Source organism: Echiichthys vipera (assembly GCF_963691815.1).
Source record: "Echiichthys vipera genome assembly, chromosome: 12".
NCBI classification, from domain to species: Eukaryota; Metazoa; Chordata; class Actinopteri; order Perciformes; family Trachinidae; genus Echiichthys; species Echiichthys vipera.
The window spans coordinates 10,596,555-10,615,522 of NC_139837.1; the positions used below are offsets into that span (position 1 = coordinate 10,596,555).

Consider the following 18,968-nt stretch of genomic DNA (forward strand, 5'->3'; position numbering starts at 1 on the left):
AAGATAGACTGGGAGTTAATGCAATATCCCTCAAGCTATCAATCCTTAACATCAATTAAATGACCAGACTAGTTTGAGGTATGGGAATGTCAGAGAAGGTCACAGTGTATTAAATTGAATTGCGTTGTGTGTGATTGTGTGTGTGTGTGTGTGTGTGTGTGTGTGTGTGTGTGTGTGTGTGTACTCCAGTGGTGAATCAGGGGCAGGGAAGACGGAGAGCACTAAACTGTTGCTTCAGTTCCTGTCGGTGATGAGCCAAAACTCAGCTGGGACTACTCCATCGGAGAAAAGTACACGAGTAGAGCAGGCCATCGTGCAGAGCAGGTACAGATGAGCAAAGTGAAGATGACACACTTTCTTTTTGCTTTACTTTAACCGCCAGTGCTATTTTAAGTGGTGTGGGACTGTCAAAGTCAAGTCTAAAGTCTTTCGAAAGACGTTCAGGTCAAATATTGAAACAGAAAGTATCAAGGGCTCAAAGACATTCTAGTCTAGACCATGTCAAAAGTTTTAAGTCTTTAGGGACAACTCTGAATAAAGTCATCAAAAACAAGTCTTGAAGGCTGACTCTCTGAATGCTAACTCCAAGGAGACACCTGTGATATAAAAAGGTGCAAATCCTCATATTTGGGAGGCTGGTGGCATCAAATGTTTGACATTATTGCTTAAATGATTAAAACGGTTAATTGATTGTTAAAAAATAGTTGCTGATTAAGTGTCTGTCGCTCAACAAATCGATTACTGGACGCATTTTTGCAGCCTTAATGCTAACTATTAAAATTACAGTGAATTTTAATATTATTAATGTAGTATTAATGTTTTTACATCAGTGACATGATGTCAGGATTTTGTTTACAAGTCAAATCAAGCCTTTGCCAACGTGAGTGTGTGATTATGTTAATATGACGCAGAGCATTGCTGTAAAAGAACATGCTTCCTCAGTCAGTTTTCCATAGATAAGTAAAGGTCAGTAAAACAATGGTAGCACATGGTGGGTGTACTGTATTCTATACTGCATGCACAGATAAATGACAGACTAAACAAAATGCACTAACTGCAGGTTTTTACTCTGTGCAGTCCGATCATGGAAGCGTTTGGTAATGCTAAGACTGTTTACAACAACAACTCCAGTCGCTTTGGGAAGTTCATCCAACTTCACTTCTCTGAGGGCGGCAACATCCAGGGAGGCTGCGTCATTGACTGTATCCTTATATGTATTTTAAAATAAGCATATTTGTATTAAATCTACCAAAATGTGTATGCTTTTGAATAAAAAGCTGTGCAAGAGGAGTATATTTGTGAAGATGTCGCATTTCATGGTCGTTCCCTTGACTCTCCACCTTTCAGATTTACTGGAAAAGGTAACCACGTCTGCAGTCATATTAAGTTACGGTGAAATTAATAAGGGGGGATTTGTCGGTTCTGCATTGTGAATCTTAATGAAATGTTAATTGTGGATTTGCTGCATTGATTTTGTTGTAGAACCGAGTGGTGCGACAAAACCCCGGAGAACGAAACTACCACATCTTCTATGCTCTGCTGGCGGGTGCTAACAAAGACCATAAAAGTAAGGGAGAGCATACAAATCATCACCTGATTTTTTCCTCCATAGAATATTTGATGGTTTAAACAGCAGAGCAGTTAAATATCTCAATGTGCATCTCTGCCAAAATCACCCTGACTTGACACATTTCCTCTATCAGGCCTCTACTTCCTGGAGGACCCTCCTGAATCTTTCCACTACCTCAGCCAATCAGGATGTCTGAAGGACAAGAGCCTGAATGACAAAGAACTGTATAACAGTGTAATGGTCAGTGTGACTGCATTTACTCTGTCTTTTCTCCTTTCTTTGTCGAGTAGATTTGAGTTTTATAAACAAAATCTTCTCTAGAGGCAGAGCTTGTCAAACTAAGAATGATCCATATTAGCCTATAGCACCTGCACTATATTCCTTTTATCTTCTAATGCAGGCACTGAGATAAAAGTTGTTAAAAGCTCTTCTTCTGTTTCTTTTCTGCGTGTAGGAGGCGCTGAAAGTGTTGGAGTTCGCAGAGGATGAGATCAGAGACATGTTTAAGCTGCTGTCTGGAGTCTTACAGCTGGGAAACATCGAGTTCATGACTGCAGGAGGAGCCCAGATCACCACAAAGCAAGGTGAGTCCACGGTTTGTGTAAAGTGACTTAGGAAGAGTAAAACTTAGAAAGATGTGTTGCAGAAGTGTAACACATCATTGTCCATCTTTCAGTGGTCACTAATGCCAGCGAGCTGCTGGGCCTGGATGCCTTCCAGCTGTCCGAAGTCCTGACTCAGCGCTCCATAATTCTCAGAGGAGAGGAAATCTGCTCTCCACTCACTATAGAACAGGTCAGCACACACAAATATATACACACAGTTACTCTCCCCTTGTGGATCAATCTTTGGCTATTCCCAACACGCTCACACTCCCGCATCTCCGTCCTTACAGGCTGTGGATTCCCGGGACTCTGTTGCCATGGCGTTGTATTCCCAGTGTTTTTCCTGGATCATCCTCAAGATCAATCAGAAGATCAAAGGAAAGGAAAACTTTAAATCCATCGGCATCCTTGACATCTTTGGCTTTGAGAACTTTGAGGTCAGACCTTTGAACTGTTTTGCTGGAGGCTGTTTTCTAAGTACTACTTACCCACACACGTACAGATCGCTATATAAGATATGTGTCTTTGCTTCCAGGTGAATCGGTTTGAGCAGTTTAACATCAACTACGCGAACGAGAAACTTCAGGAGTACTTCAACAAGCATATCTTCTCCCTGGAGCAGCTAGAGTACAACAGGTGCACTTCTACATACAGTATATCGTTACAAACAAAGATAGTTAGTTAGTTTGACAGTGACTTATTTAGTTAATGGACTTCTTTATAGCAGTATTAAAAATATAAAACTTCAAGGTATCAAATACAATCACAAGACCAAACAAAATATCGATTTATAATGCATTGCAACAAAATTACAACCCAAAACGGTACATTACCAAAAAGTATTTCGTAACATAACATAATTACGTCTGTTTCTATAGATATTTAGTTACTTTAAAGGCAGTTGATCCTGTACACTTTTGAGAAAAAAACTTAAAACCTACTTTTAAAAATCTGACTTTGAGTTTAGTTCTGTTTTTGTTTTATTATTTTATTTGATTTCCTTTTGCTATTCTAATCTATTTTTACAGCTAGTTCTCCTTATGCCCGCTCTCTTATTTTAATCCCTTGAAGCACTTTGTTTTAAAATGTGCTATACAGATACAACAGTCAGGCATACCCCATCTCACAATGTTATTTAGTACAGCGTACATTTTCAAAGTCTGGAACTAATATTTCTGATTTTTCAGACACCACATGAATGCAGCACAAATTTCCTAGTTTGCAATGTCAACTAAAGGGAAAAATGATTTGTGTATCCATCCCATGAGTGAGATCCTGTCCAAAATGTAATGAGTTCTTCTTTGGCCCAAGCTACACCCTTACACCAAGTTACATGATATGTCATGATATATAGGTTTTCCATGTGTAACTGTTTGTGTTTACTCTCTACAGGGAAGGTGTCCAGTGGGACGCCATAGACTGGATGGACAATGCAGAGTGTCTGGACCTTATAGAGAAGGTAGGGCATTGATGCATCATAACTTGTTACCCGAAGAAGGGTTTAGATGTCTGTAATAATGTCAGCCGGAGCCTTTTCGAAATCAGAGTTGTGTGGCAGAAGTGAGTTGAAATAAATGGGCCTCAGATGCTCTCTGGACACTGATAATATAGATAATAATACTGGACCTGATTTCATAAAGTTGATGCAATGATGTTTTTTCCCTTTCTCTTAGAAACTAGGCCTGTTGGCACTCGTGAATGAAGAGAGTCGATTTCCCAAAGGAACTGACTTCACTCTGCTGGAGAAGTTACACAGCAGACACTCTGTAGGTTCTTTACACACACACACACACACACACACACACACACACACACACACACACACACACACACACACACACACACACACACACACACACACACACACACACACACGCGCGAAATGCATGCATTATTTAAAGAAAAAAAATGTTGAGCTCAGTATTCAATGTCACATTATGTTTTACTTTTTGTGCTGTTTTCCTGTTTTCTGCAGACGAACCCTTACTATGTAAAGCCCAGACTTGCTGACCATCAGTTCGGTATCAAACATTATGCCGGGGAGGTGAGTGAAGTACATCTGAGCCACTTGTGTCGACATATTTGTCAGCGCGGTGAAGTCTGGGTGATTTCTGATGAACCTGTCCGTCTCGCTCAGGTGCTGTATGATGTTCAAGGGATCCTGGAGAAGAACAGAGACACCTTCAGAGACGACATCCTTAACATGATTAAGGACAGCAGGCAGGACATTTACACACTAAATTAATAGTTTATCAGGTTATAAGGTACAAGATATAGGTACAGGTATAAGGTACATTTCAGTCATTTAGAGAATTAGTTGTTTGAGCTGAAATTTAATTTAATTTAATTTATCGAGATTAAAAACCTCTTTTTCGAGGGATTCCGGGCCAAGGTAGCAAAGTTACAAAGTTACAATATACAGACAACAAATATAATTATAAAAAACAGTTACTGTACAAGTAAAGGAAGTCGTCTCAAGTGCTCTCAGCCTGAATTTAAAAGCATTCATATGTTCATATGTTCATCATATGTGAGTGTGTAATCCATCGTGTTTCTCTCAGACTGGACTTCATCTACGACTTGTTCGAGAAGGTCGGCAGCAGGAACAATGAGGAGAAGATGGGAACGGCCAGACGGAAACCCACCGTGAGCTCCCAGTTCAGGGTGAGTGATGCAAGCACTTTGAGATTATTAGATGCCCAACGTAACGAGCCACTCATACCAAAGGGTCTCAAAGTCAGAGAACAGTTAGTCTTAAAAAAACGTGAAAAGTCCCATCAGATTTCCCCAGAGCCCTGAGGTGACGTCTTCAATTTTGTCCAACGCACAGTCCAAAAATCAAAGATATTCAATTTATAGTAATATATAAAACCTGGACGTATATATATGATATATATTTTAAATGATTAATCTTTCTGTCACTCAACTAGGATTAGTTGACTAGTTAGACAAAAGAGCTTAACTCCTTCAAAGATGTAACAATCTTTATAGGAGTTACTATGGCTGTTTTGTTCACTACTATATGAAAGAAATGCTCAGACATGTTATTCGTTTCCTTATCTCTGTCTCCTCAGGACTCCCTCCATGCTCTCATGGCCACTCTGAGTGTTTCCAACCCTTTCTTCATTCGCTGCATTAAGCCCAACATGGAAAAGGTCAGTCTGTTTCCTTCTCAGTCTTCAAATTCACATTGATGCCGTCTCAGAGCCCAATCGGCAATCACCTAGTGAAGTATCAGTTCAATGTAGAATAATTTGTCTTATTTTCACTTGTAGAATCCAAGTGTATTTAACCCGGAGGTCGTCCTGAACCAGCTGAGGTATTCTGGGATGTTGGAGACCGTGAAGATCCGTCGGGCTGGGTTCCCCGTCCGCAGAACCTTCAAAGATTTCTCCTCTCGGTAAGAATCTCTGAATCTGCATTCATCTTATCTTTTATCTCATTTGTGTATGAGTGTGTGTTGTGCAAGTGTCTTTTAATTATATATTTTATTACCCTTTTTTGCTAAGATCTTGTTTGTCTCTCAGAATTTGTCTTCTTTCTTTCCTACGTGCAAGGTATAAAATCATTCAGAAAGAGAAATCATCGTCATCATCTGCAGCAGCAGCAGGAGATGACAAGAAGAAAAGTACGGATCTTCTAACCAAATACGACAAGACCAAGAAAGAGTGGCAGCTGGGCAAGACCAAGGTAAGATTGTGTTGTTCTTGGCAGCAGCCCTCTCAGACAGAAGTTTTGAACAACCACCACAAACGAAACATGATTAATCCGTCATTTAATTAATTATTTCCTACATTGCGTTAAACATCTTCCTGTTGACCTTTCACTGTTGTTCTGCAGGTGTTTATGAAAGAGTCCCTGGAGCAGCGTTTAGAGAAAGACAGGGATGAAGTCCGGCGCCAAGCTGCCATGATAATTCGAGCCCATCTACTCACTTTCTCCGCCAAGTAAGCCCCTCATAACAGGAACTGAAATGTATGTGTCAGTTCTTATTCCCTGTGTTTTATATGCTTTTCGATTAAATTCACAGGAAGCACTTTAAGCGTGTACGTGCCAGTGTTGTCACCCTCCAGAAACACTTCAGAAAGCACATCCAACACAGACACTTCGTGAAGCAACGTAAGGCGGCGCTGGTGCTGCAGAAACACAGGCGAGGTCAGGTGGCGCGTACGCGAGTACGAAAGCTCAGACAGGAGAAGAAAAAGAAAGAGGAGGAAGAGAAAAAGAAAGAGGAGGGGGAGGAGAAGAAGGCGGCGGGCGAAGGGGAGCAGGAGGAAGTGAATGAAGGAGCGGAGAAAAAGGCAAAACCATCAGTGTCGCCTTCAGAGGACGGTGCTGCTGCTTCAGTGGGTTTTCTTTCTAAAACAAATGATGTTGCATCTTATTCTCCTCCCGTTGATTTACAGAATGAAGCACATGAAGCATCATTTGACCCTTCTCTTCTCTGCTCCCGTCTAGGATGAGGCCCGGCAGATGGAGGAGATCCTGCAGTTAGAGCGAGAGATCGAGCGTTTGCAGAAGAAGAGAGAGGACGAGGTGTCCCAGCTGTGTGAGTCCTCCAAACAGGAGCTGCAACTGCGGCGGGACGCTGAGCTCAAACGGATGAAGAAGGAAGCCTCCCGCAAAGCCACAGAGCTCATCGATCTCCTCAACTTTGGAGGTGTGGACCCTTCGCTGGGAGCAGTTGCAGCCACGCCTGCTGCAGAGGTCAAACCTCCGAAAGCTGCAAGTGCCACCAGAGGTGCGTCCAAAGAAGAGGAGGTTGACGAAGGGTTTCATGCTGAGGAGGAGTGCATCCCTCTCCCTGACTTCCCTCCTCCTGCTGAGACGGACGCCCCTATCGATCAGGACATATTTGCTCACCTCCCTCCTCCCCCGCCCGCATTTGCGGAGGGGACAGTCCCTCCTGCACCACCTCCTCCACCTCCTCTGCCCACAGATGGGGCATCCGTTTCTCCTCTCCCTCCACCTGGAGACAGCTCCTCTGTCCCTCCCCCTCCACCGCCACATCCAGCTCCCCCAGGAGAGGGGGATAAGAAAGATGGAGCCAAGGCAGACCCAGAGAGGAAGGTGAGCATGGTGGAGAGCCTGGGGGACGGGGAGGAGCCCATCTACAGCATGCCGGCCGACACCGAGTCCGATTATGACCAGGAGGAGGAGGACGGGTCTGTCAACGCCGGAGACGACAGCTCCGTATCTGGGAGCAACCGCGGTAGCGCCGCCGCGACGGACGACGAGCACCCGAGGAAGTCGACCTGCACCAACGCCAGCATCGAGTCCTACAGAGGCAGCTCCGACTCTGTGAGGACACACACTCACACGCATCCTCACACGCGTGCACGCAGATATGTATGAGCAGCTATGCAGTGAAATTGACTCAGCATTGTAAAATAAATCTGATAATATAGTATACTTGTTCATTGGTTATTATATAGAAGAGATAATTCATGTTATCGTATGATGTTGCAGTATGCGGACAGTGACGATGAACACGATGGCATGATGGACACGGATGAAGAAGTGACGAATGGCAGAGTGACCTTGTTTAATGGAAATGGACCACCGTATTTCCACGGCTACCTCTACATGAAGGGTGGGTATTGTGTGCATAACATTGCTGGATCAAAACTATATTATATTTTTTATTATTAATAAAGATAGTGCGACTTGGGGGAATTGTTGGGTTGTAAATTATTAATAGGTCATAGAGTTTGGTCTTGACCTACTCTAGATGTAAAGTGTCCTGAGATAACTTTTGTTATGATTTAGCACTATAAATAAAATGGAATTTCATTTCATTCTTTTTCCCATCTCATTTTCATGTTAAACAGTCTCCACCTTTATTTTTTATGACAGCAACTTTTGTTCTCTGCTCCCTCAGCTGGTCTGATGATCCCATGGAGGAGGCGTTGGTGTGTGCTGAAGGATGAAACCTTCATGTGGTTCCGATCCAAACAAGAGTCTCTGAAGTCCGGCTGGCTCTACAAGAAGGGAGGAGGCCTGTCCACTCTCTCACGGAGGTTGTTGTAGTTGTTACTGAGCGCAGCCTGCATGCTAATTGAAACCACAATATCCCTTGGGTGCGCTGTCCAATTTTTGATGTGCACAATTAATATGTGAATGACTGTGTGCTGTTGAGGTGTTGGGATCATATTTACGTCTAACCCAATGCTTTGAGCCCTCTGCAGTGCTGGAAGACTTCAGTGTCCCTCTCAAGATGGTGTACTTTGACTTGAGATCTGACTTACTTTACACTTACTAATCTAATCTGTAGTTCATGATCTAAAAAAGAGAAAAGATGAACATTCAAAATATATTTAGAGGTATTGAGTTACATGTTGGAAAGCACAAAAGGAGAAAAAATAAATATAGATAATAAATAAATGAATTGCACATAACACAAACAATTAATTAAATTAATGAATGACTTTGAATATAAAGGTAACAACCAATTTCCATAGAAGCCCTGGTATTTATCTCAATTACTGTGTGAAAATAAAATAAAATTTGAACAAGGTAACCTGAATATTTCTATACAATCAAAAAGATTAATCAAAATAATTTACATTATAAAACCTTTTAGACTGCACTAAGATAGATTTTGTGTACCCTTTTATACATGCATGTACAGTATATCAGAGGTATTTTATATCAAGAAGCTAAATCACTTCTATTCCAGATTATTCTTTATAGTCTCTAGAATAGATCGTCTTGGTCTTGTTTTTATTGTGTCTGTTCTACCTCAGGAACTGGAAGATGCGCTGGTTTGTACTGAGGGACAGCAAACTGATGTACTACGAGAACGACAGTGAGGAGAAGCTGAAGGGAACCATCGACATCCGAGCCGCCAAGTAAGATTTCTAGGAAGCTCCGGTGCCCAAAAAAAGCCTTTATTTACTGTTTATTTTGCAGACGACACCTGCATATTTTAGTCAATCCCTATTTGTGTTTTTACAGGGAGATTGTGAATAATCATGAAAAGGAGAACGCTCTGAACATTGTGACAGATGAGAGGACTTATCAGGTGTTTGCTGAATCACCAGAGGATGCAAGGTGCGGTGGAGACTTCAGTGATTTTGTCGAGTAAATGACACTGAGTAGATTGATATATTCAAACTTCTCTGTCTTTCTGTGCAGTGGGTGGTTTAATGTGCTCAGTAAAGTGCGCGTGTGCACCCCTGAGCAGCTGCTGGAGATGTCTCATGAGCAGGCGAACCCAAAGAACGCCGTGGTAAACATCTGAAAACAACTTACCATTCATTATTCAGTTAATTTTTTGGCTTTTACTGTACAATGTGACCTGAGCTAAAGTTAAGCTCACTTTGTGTTAAGTTAGTTCAATTTATTATTGCTAAGATATCCTTGTAGAAGCAACGGTGCAGCATTAATTTGTTTTTTAAATTGTCCTCGTCCCCCTTTTGTTCTATAGGGAACTCTTGACGTAGGGCTGATTGACTCTGTTTGTGCTTCAGACAACCCCGATCGGTGAGTTGGATGGATGAAAAGAAAGCAAATGCTGACTGACTTTGCATGTCGAAGATCATCTTATTCTTTGTTCATGTTTTTAAAATCGGTTGAATTTTACAGCAAAAGATAATAAGCTTTTCCTTTAGTGTCAGTTCCATCATAAGAGAGAGAGAGATACGCTCTTTACAAACAATAAACATTTTTTAATGTTCTCAAAGAATACATGGAAAAAATCCTTTGTAGAAAATGCAACTGTCCAGTTCGAAATTAAAACTTTTTAAAAACTAAATTTGAACGTGCTGTATGACACAACAGACCTGTTACCCAATATGCAATCACTATCCCTCGTATTTATACAACCCTTAAGAATAGTCAAATAAAGTCTCCCATTTGACCTTTGCAGGCCCAACTCTTTTGTCATCATTACGGCCAACCGTGTGATCCACTGCAACAGTGACACGCCGGAGGAGATGCATCACTGGATCAGTCTGCTGCAGAAACCCAAAGGAGATGCCAGGATAGACGGCCAGGAGTTTCTTGTCAGAGGTGAGAATTTGTTTCATCACTTATTGGTGTTTTAAATTGTATGTTGGGGCTTTAGAAGAGCTATGAAGTCTGTTTACAGTATATAAATCGCATGTTTACCATTTTAAAAATGTCAGCAATATCATGTTAAATCTGAATCATAAATGTGACATTTTTTATGTAGGATGTTTCAGAAGCTATTTTAAAATTTTAATACATATGTTCTCAAGTATTTAAGACCTCATGTGATGGTTTTTGGTTGTTAAGACATCTCAATATGAGATTTTGAATACAAATAGATTTGGGGATAAATGATTATATTGAACAATCGCAGAACGTGGTTGTTCCTGTACAAATTCATTACATCTTTCATCCACTTTCCCTCCCCTCCTTCTTCTTGCCTCATCACCTTTCAGGCTGGCTCCAAAAGGAGATGAAGACGAACGCTAAGAGCACCTCCCTGAAGCTGAAGAAACGCTGGTTTGTTTTGACCCACAATTCCCTGGATTACTACAAGAGCTCAGAGCGAAACTCCTCCAAGATGGGAACTCTGGTCCTCAACTCCCTCTGCTCCGTCATTCAGCCGGATGAACGAGTGCACAGGGAGACAGGTGGGGAACGCGAAGTGAAGGGAAAAGGCAGAAAGAGCAGGTTTAATCCGGGATTAGACATAGGAGGTTTGAGACTACATGTAAAGAGATATTTCTGGTTTTATATTTAAGTAGTAATGCATTACGCATGCTGACTGAGTCCTGTTTTTACAGGTTACTGGAACATCATCGTGTACGGGAGGAAGCATTCGTACCGTCTCTACACCAAGATGCTGAACGAGGCCATGAGGTGGACCGCTGCCATACAGGGAGTCATAGACAGCAAGACCCCAATAGAGACCCCGACACTGCAGCTCATCAGAGACATTAAGGTACACACACACACACACACACACACACACACACACACACACACACACACACACACACACACACACACACACACACACACACACACACTTCATAAGCACACACTTGCTCCTAGTTGAATTTGACTTTTGACCTTGTGTCCTTTTAGGAGAACAGTGTGAACCCAGATATCGTGGAGCAGATGTACAGGAGGAACCCCATCCTCAGATACACTCAGCATCCTCTGCACTCCCCTCTACTGCCGCTCCCTTACGGAGAGGTCACCAGCCGTGAGTAAAAACTCTCCCCTTCGACTTTATTGATAAGCTACATGCTGTGTGTGTTTCTTCTTCTTCTCTGTCTCTGTTCAACTTTTCCTTTTAATCTTTGTCTGTGTGCAGTACAAAGGCAGCAGGGCTATGCCAGTCTGCAGGATGAGGCGGTGCGAGTGTTCAACTCACTGCAGGAGATGGAGACGCTGGCAGACACTGTGCCCATCATTCAGGGCATCCTGCAGACCTGCCAGGACCTGCGCCCTCTCAGGGATGAGGTACTTTATTTACTATCTTCTCTAATCTCAACAAGATAAAGGACTTTTTAAAATTTCTTAAATAAAATGTCAAAGAAGAGTTAAGAGGAGAGAGGAATACAGTTATGTGCAGTGTGAAAGAAAACTTGCTGGATGACAAAAATACATTAAAGTAAACATTGAAGTAAGTATTACAAGTATTACAGGAATGTTTTCTATTTTAGTATTATCTCAGTTTCAGGTACTTCTTATTCTATTAAATTACGTCTCATTGCTTTTTTCTCCACAACATAATGTTTGTGCAGACGTCTGACATGTCTGTTTGGTGTCAAATGTTGATTAAAACTTTCTCTAATTTCAACTTCATATTTCTGTTTTTCAGGTATATTGTCAGGTGATCAAGCAGACCAATCATGTGCCTCAGCCTAACAGCCCGGCCAATCGGGCACACTGGCATCTGCTCACCTGCATGAGCTGCACCTTCCTACCGAGTCGAGTCATTCTAAGATACCTCCGCTTTCACCTCAAGAGGTGTGTGTGTGTGTGTGTGTGTGTGTGTGTGTGTGTGTGTGTGATATGGATTCTGCCTTTTTGGATATATCATTCATGGAATAAATGTGTAATAAATGTGATCTGATTCAGGGTACGGGAGCGTTATCCCAGCACGGAGATCGAGCGCTACGCCAGTTTCATCGGTGAATCCCTGAAAAAGACCAAGACTCGTGAGTTTGTTCCCTCTCAGGAGGAGATCGCCGCCCTTCTGGTGAGACAGGAGATGAGCACCACTGTCTACTGCCACGGAGGAGGCTCCTGCAAGATCTCCATCAATTCACACACCACAGCTGGAGAGGTGCGCTTTAAAATACACACGTGCAAACTGACGCACCATCCTCTCAGTCAAACAAATCTAATTTTAAGACCCAGTTCAAGATCTAACGGTTGAATAGCAGTTTGCTGTTACAAACTGGTGAGAGTTTTAATGTTGCTGCTGCAGGTTGTGGAGAAGTTGATCAGAGGTTTGGCCATGGAGGAGAGCAAGAATCTGTTTTCTCTGTTTGAACACAACTCCTGCACAGACCGAGCTCTGGAGAGCAGAGTGATTGTGGCCGATGTTCTGGCCAAGTTTGAAAGGTACGTACACTGCTGTCAGTTATGTGTGGTGGGTGTGTTTTGATCTTTATAGTAACTCAAAGTGTAAAACAAACCGCCAACAACGTAGTTAGTGAAGCCGTAGTTTATTGAAAGAGTTACCAACTGGCCCGGTACCAACTCCTCTCGTAGTAAAGTCCATTCAAGTCAATAACCAAATGCAATCCAAAAGGAAGGAGCCCATTGGTGCTTTGTTTCATGTGTAAGGACTCTTATCACGCTACTGCAGAGGTTTGGTGTTATTTTGAGCAGTATTAGTGGTTAATTTAAAAATATATTTTTTAATGCCTTCACCGTACTGCCCCGAGTTAATCATGTCAGGCTGTTAGCGACTCTCTCCGTAGTGGTTTATACACGGAAAAAATGGCCTTGACTTATTTTAAGTATGTAAATCCCTAAAAAAACCACATGATGATTTTACGCCGGAATTACACTTTAACCTGCTTCTACTGTATTTTTCCAGATTGGCAGGCAGTGAAGAAGAGGAGGAGGAAGGAGAATGGAAGCTCTACTTTAAGCTCTACTGCTTCTTGGATGTAGAGAGCATGCCAAAAGAAGGAGTGGAGTTTGCTTTTATGTTTGAGCAGGTGAGCTTTAAGCCAAGTTCCCTCAACAAGACTTGCCATTCTTAAGCCTACTCATTGAAATTCTTTTTTAGTAAGGTTATGTCAAGGCCTGTATGATAGATTTTTGTCTCCCTTTCTTGTTTTCTTTCTCAGGCTCATGAGTCTTTGATAAGCGGTCATTTCCCAGCCTCAGAGGAGACTTTGCAGCACCTGGCTGCTCTGCGTCTCCAGTATCTCCACGGTGATGGGGCAGGTCGGGCAGGGTGGAGCCTGGGAACCGTTTATCCAATCGGACGTCTCCGCAATCGCATCCTTCACTCAACCAAGCCAGGCGTGGGGGCGGCTGGTGGAGCCGGAGGAGCCGGAGCCGGAGCAGGAGATGGGAAGGGAATGGCAGAAGGAAAGGGAGTCGGCGGGGTCGGGGTAGAGAAACGAAGGACCCCGAGCTTCCTGGATGGCACCCTGAGGAGAAGCTTCAAGACAGGGTCACTGAAGAAGCAGAAGGTCAGTGGTGCAAGTGAAGCTTTAGCCCATTTACTGCAAATCATGTGTATTACACCTAACTACAACGCAGAAGGTTTACTGAATGACAGATGGATCTTCTGATAGTTAGACAGAGTGTTCTTTGTTGATTGACTGAACGGTGTTGTTGCAGGTAGAGGAGGAGCAGATGCTGGAGATGTGGGTGAAGGAGGAGACGTCCGCCACACGGACCAGTGTTCTGGAGAAGTGGACCCGACTGCAGGGCATGCCTCAGCATCAGGCCATGCTTAAATACATGAGCATTGTCAAAGAGTGGCCCGGATATGGATCTACTCTGTTTGATGTGGAGGTGAGAAAGCAGTTGAAGGAATGATGGATGCCAGAGACTTGTGCAATGACTAGAAAATCCCTGACAATTGACCTTTTCTTTCTCTTCTCTGCTGTTTCCTCTGCCTCTGTAGTGTAAAGAGGGTGGTTTCCCTCATGATCTGTGGCTGAGTGTGAGCGCTGACAATATGTCAGTGTATAAACGAGGTGAACCTAAGCCACTGGAGACCTTCCAGTACGAACACATCACCTTCTTTGGGGCGTCTCAACCCTGCACCTACAAGATCATCGTGGATGAGAGGGAAATGTTCTTTGAGACACCACTGGTGAGAGCTCATTACTTATTATTTACCTTTTCTTTTTTTATTCTTTTGTTTTTAGGGCTGCAACTAAAGATTATTTTCATTATTTTCATCAAGCTGATTTTTTTTCTTTGACCTGTGTAGTTAAGGGCGTGGTGGCTTTGTGTGACAGGTGGGTGCCGTCACAGGTGGCTATCATAGACTGTAGGCTTCATTGGACCCGCCTCAGCTCCATCCACTCTCCACCTCTTTGATTATTTTTGGTTAAGTCAGGAGTTAGGCGACGTCAGGCAGTGCCAAGATGGTGACATCCTGAGCCACCCACATTAAAGCCTGGCCTCTGACACTCCCTCCTCCCCCGAAACATGCGGTGAGAGAGAAATGCTGCATTCCGGTGCCACGGGAAGTCCGAAGTCTCGGACCTCCAACTAGGCAAGGTGCACTGGGATGCCTGTCAAAGTGGAACCTCCTACTAGCGAAATTTAGTAGGAGGTTCCACTTTGCCCGCGACCCGACCCCGGATATGTGGATGAAGATGAGATGATGAGATGAGATGGTTCCACTTTGACAGGCATCCCAGTGCACTTTGCCTAGTTGAAGGCCAGAAACTTCAGACTTCCCGTGGTACTGGAACACAGCATGAGCAGTGCAAGTGAAACGGAGGGACGGATGACAGGCAGGAAGCTCAGCAAATCATTTTAGTAGGACCGAATAAAATTATTGGTCAGACTTTTGGCAGAAATATATGAGAATTGAATATTTGTACGCTTATAACGAGCATTTTAACATTACAAAAGAAAAGTGTAAAAATGCCAGAAAGGTAAGAATTGCTTTAAGCTTAATTTCGACTCTTCAGAAACCTGTAGATGACCCTTATTTTACAGCCAGATCATGACACTTTTATCAACATACAACTTTTATTCTCTCTCTTTAGGTCGGAGAGATTACCAAGATCATGAGGGCTTACATTAACATGGTGGTGAAGAAACGTTGCAGCATCATGTCAGTGACCAGCATAACCAGTTCCTGGGCCAGGTGATTGCCACAAACTGGTCAGAGCCCTCGTTTCCCCCGGTGGCAACAGATGCCTCGGCTCCCCTGCATTAGTTGGTTGGTTTTTATGGAGGCAGTGGCACCAACCAGCTATACCTCAAGGTTGGATCAATAATGGTGGATGATCAAACGGGGGAATGGCGAGATAGAAGTCGATACAGAAGCCAATCGCACAATCGTCTGGCCTTGGGTCTCACTTGGGATAGGGGGATAAGGGATCTATTTAAAAATGTGCATGACAAAGAAAACAACCTGTATTTTGGGACAGCCCTTTCAAATACATAACCAGTTGTAGTCCTGCATGTAGATGTTCAAGCACACTCCAAACTTTTCTCCGCTCCCCCTTTCGGACAAAACGGTAATCACAAGCACAACTTAGCCACCCAGTCCCAGTCTGTCCCAGGTGGTCCCCCTAAACCCGCCCACCCGCCGACCCCCCGGTGCACTGCCAGACAGAAGAAAGCCACACTTTCTCAGTTAAATCTGTTTCTTTCTCACTTCTCCAATTTCAAGAGTCTCTCTCTTTCTCTTCACGTGTCCTCACTTCTGTTGCGTCTTTGTTTGCTACTGATATTAAGTTATTATGCTAACTTCTTGCTTGCTTTCTCTCTGTTGTTCTCTACTCTGTTGTTTATCCGTCACATCGGCTGTATCAAATCTGTTTGTGACTGAGAAAAAGGACTCTATGATGATTCTTCTGGCTCCCCGCCAAGACATGGTGTTCACTCGCTCACTCGTCAGCGCCACCGTGTGGCCACAAGAAGAAGTCACAGCCAAAGGAAGTGGCTTTAAATGTTTCTGAACAATATCAGATTGATATTCTTGAGAAGAAAGAGTAGAGGTTTTGCTTTGGAGGCTCTCTGGTCATGTTTAACTTGACGTGGAGAGTCGGCGCGTGGTTAAAAGCCTCTCTCGGCTCTACAAGGAGAACAATATCAACCAGAATAGTACGAGACAAAACATTTCCCTATCTATGTCTACATGTAACACACACTACATATATCTACTGTATATTCACATACATGTAAAACTGAACCAACTTGTATTGTTTTGTACTGTATATCATTATGAGAGTTATTATTGAATTTAAGGTGGCCACTGCACTGTACAGTATATAGATGCCATACTAAATGCAATGCGACACCTCTCGTCTAAGATACATGCAAGTGAACGGTGTTAATAATGACCACTGTATGTCCGAAGATGACGCCAACACTGTACATCATTCACTGGCTGTGCCATTAGTGTGACTCACAGAGAAATTAATTGTAAAAACACAGACCATAATGAGACAGGCTGCTGTTGCGGTGGTGTTTTCACAGTATTTTGCTGATTTTATCATTGTTGTCCATCTGTGGGACTCACTCTGCAGCATCAGTTGGAGCCATAAACTGTTGTATATCCTTGTCTGCTCATGCTATTCTCACTTAATTTCTTTATTAAGATCAGTGACTCAGACAATATGGCATAAGAGCTCCATTTCCAACCTGTTAATGAACATGTGATTTTTTTTTTTTTTTACTGATACTACTATTAGTACTGTACTGTATGCCCTCTGCTATCTTAACCACCCTGAAGTGCTGTGTCTGGAATGCTGCTGTGTGTGTGAGTGTGTGTGTGTATGTGTGTGTGTGTGTGTGTGTGTGTGTGTGTGTGTGTGTGTGTGTGTGTGTGTGTGTGTGTGTGTGTGTGTGTGTGTGTGTGTGTGTGTGTGTGTGTGTGTGTGTGAGTGTATTTATGGTGTAACAGTTGAAAAAGAAAAGGAAAATGAGTAAAGAGAAGTGATTATAATGAGTGTATTCTTTGGAAATAAGACGTATTTACATGACTAACCTTCGTAAAGAATGGCGTTGTGATTGAGAGTTAAAGGGAAAAGCATGTGATTATTAGGATTAGGGGGTTATTTATATATTATTGTATTGTATGTATTGCAAGGTGTGTTTGGGAGGATAATGTATTACAAATATATTGGATTTCTGTTCAGTCTTAGTGTAAGAGGAGCAGATGAGACACTGTGAGGATATGGGCTCAGAGATGGTTTTAATTGTGCACTGGAAATGCTGACAGTCATCACTGCATCATGTGTGTGTGTGTGTGTGCAAGTGTGTGTTTGGACTGAAAGTGAAGTCACTCTACTGTCATCTCACCTGACTCTGTTGCACTGCAGGTAGACTGCAATATCCCTATAACACTCAGATCGTCAAATATCCAGGGGTAATATTTAGATAACACGAAACAATACTGACTAATATCAAACACGGTCCAATAAATTATCTCGTGTGGTTTAGCCAAAGTCTCTAAACTGTTTTCTGTGTCAATGTTTGCCCTGAAAGCTATTGTGGTTTGCCTGATATTTGAGTGAAGTTGAACTTCTTAGGGTGAAATTGCCTGTCGTCTATCTGGAGTGCCACGTTCAGGGCCGTAGCCAGGACTTCACAGAGGTCAAGAGTCAAAGACATTCAACCCACAACCAAACCCCTGAAAATAACACCAAACACCCAAAAGCTGTATTATAATTCGGGATTTTTTGCTATTTTATCTATTTTTTAAATTTAGCCTGCAGGTATAATGAAGAAATAGTTTTAAAATACTGGAATCGGCCAACCATAAATTACTTTTTCCACTGTAGAGTTTAAATTCCCTGCACCACCTTTGCTAAAATGCCCAAAGTTCCCAAAACAAATTCCAAGGACATGACCTCAGTGTCCTCAGTGAAAGCTATGGCCCTGGGCGCATACACACAGCCCTGGGATCCTGCATATAGAGGTAGAATAAGCAGAACTCACTCACAGGTTCCTGTTTGAACTTTTGGTTATTTTAGTTTTGGCTAAAATGAAAAGAGAACCAGAGAACCCATAAGCCATAATTACTCTAATGAGGAACCTGCTGTTTGTTCTAGTTATCCTATATCTATAGTTCTGTCTGTCACTGATATTACACTGAGTAGGAAGAAGCCGCCCATAGCTGCTGAAGTGTGATCCAGTTTGTTTTCTAAAGAGAAAATTAATTGAAGTTACATTTCAGATGGGCAACTTCACCACAGAGGGTCCTGTTATCAGCCGCAGGCGGCCAGAGTGGGGCTGTTCTTATCTTATGTTATGCTTATTATCATCATTGACATAGTGAAACATTGTGCTTGTTATAAAAAAGAAAAGAGAAAGAGAGAGATATGTGTTGTTCTTTTTTTTAATTTGTAACTGGCTTTACAAAATAATGCTTTAATAAATTATTGGAATTATTGTCCTCTATTTGTTGTTGTCTTTGTGGATTTATTTAAACACACAGACAGTGAAAATAATGTTTGTTAAAGAACTGGGGTTTCTTAAGTATAATTCTGAACTATTCCATTTTGCTATATTTTAATTTTATGCTACTTAACACTATTTCAGAGGACAGAATTGTACTTAACATTCCTCTATTTTAGTTAAAAGCTACTCCAGTTGACTTTACATTAATAGCCAATGTTGTGTGAAAGCCAACTAACACATACAGC

At 42.4% G+C, this 18,968-nt stretch overlaps 1 protein-coding gene across 1 annotated transcript in view; it reads left to right on the top strand.

The window, feature by feature from the left end:
- myo10l1 (myosin X, like 1) overlaps nucleotides 1–15,461 on the top strand; it is a gene marked incomplete at both ends in the record, with an annotated part of 44,277 nt that extends 28,816 nt beyond the window's left edge. Inside the window, 39 exons of the mRNA XM_083924933.1 lie at nucleotides 190–324; nucleotides 1,078–1,202; nucleotides 1,348–1,361; nucleotides 1,483–1,567; nucleotides 1,704–1,810; nucleotides 2,025–2,154; nucleotides 2,247–2,365; nucleotides 2,466–2,612; nucleotides 2,711–2,811; nucleotides 3,568–3,634; nucleotides 3,849–3,941; nucleotides 4,151–4,219; nucleotides 4,313–4,395; nucleotides 4,737–4,839; nucleotides 5,250–5,330; nucleotides 5,451–5,575; nucleotides 5,733–5,865; nucleotides 6,016–6,122; nucleotides 6,206–6,521; nucleotides 6,634–7,476; nucleotides 7,645–7,768; nucleotides 8,057–8,198; nucleotides 8,922–9,026; nucleotides 9,133–9,228; nucleotides 9,313–9,406; nucleotides 9,605–9,660; nucleotides 10,046–10,188; nucleotides 10,584–10,778; nucleotides 10,932–11,089; nucleotides 11,236–11,356; nucleotides 11,468–11,616; nucleotides 11,978–12,126; nucleotides 12,238–12,445; nucleotides 12,590–12,726; nucleotides 13,208–13,331; nucleotides 13,464–13,818; nucleotides 13,970–14,142; nucleotides 14,255–14,446; nucleotides 15,357–15,461. Of these exons, the coding sequence (XP_083781059.1) occupies nucleotides 190–324; nucleotides 1,078–1,202; nucleotides 1,348–1,361; nucleotides 1,483–1,567; nucleotides 1,704–1,810; nucleotides 2,025–2,154; nucleotides 2,247–2,365; nucleotides 2,466–2,612; nucleotides 2,711–2,811; nucleotides 3,568–3,634; nucleotides 3,849–3,941; nucleotides 4,151–4,219; nucleotides 4,313–4,395; nucleotides 4,737–4,839; nucleotides 5,250–5,330; nucleotides 5,451–5,575; nucleotides 5,733–5,865; nucleotides 6,016–6,122; nucleotides 6,206–6,521; nucleotides 6,634–7,476; nucleotides 7,645–7,768; nucleotides 8,057–8,198; nucleotides 8,922–9,026; nucleotides 9,133–9,228; nucleotides 9,313–9,406; nucleotides 9,605–9,660; nucleotides 10,046–10,188; nucleotides 10,584–10,778; nucleotides 10,932–11,089; nucleotides 11,236–11,356; nucleotides 11,468–11,616; nucleotides 11,978–12,126; nucleotides 12,238–12,445; nucleotides 12,590–12,726; nucleotides 13,208–13,331; nucleotides 13,464–13,818; nucleotides 13,970–14,142; nucleotides 14,255–14,446; nucleotides 15,357–15,461 (5,809 nt within the window). The remainder of the gene's footprint in view (nucleotides 1–189; nucleotides 325–1,077; nucleotides 1,203–1,347; nucleotides 1,362–1,482; nucleotides 1,568–1,703; nucleotides 1,811–2,024; nucleotides 2,155–2,246; nucleotides 2,366–2,465; nucleotides 2,613–2,710; nucleotides 2,812–3,567; nucleotides 3,635–3,848; nucleotides 3,942–4,150; nucleotides 4,220–4,312; nucleotides 4,396–4,736; nucleotides 4,840–5,249; nucleotides 5,331–5,450; nucleotides 5,576–5,732; nucleotides 5,866–6,015; nucleotides 6,123–6,205; nucleotides 6,522–6,633; nucleotides 7,477–7,644; nucleotides 7,769–8,056; nucleotides 8,199–8,921; nucleotides 9,027–9,132; nucleotides 9,229–9,312; nucleotides 9,407–9,604; nucleotides 9,661–10,045; nucleotides 10,189–10,583; nucleotides 10,779–10,931; nucleotides 11,090–11,235; nucleotides 11,357–11,467; nucleotides 11,617–11,977; nucleotides 12,127–12,237; nucleotides 12,446–12,589; nucleotides 12,727–13,207; nucleotides 13,332–13,463; nucleotides 13,819–13,969; nucleotides 14,143–14,254; nucleotides 14,447–15,356) is intronic.
- Nucleotides 15,462–18,968: the final 3,507 nt, after the last annotated feature.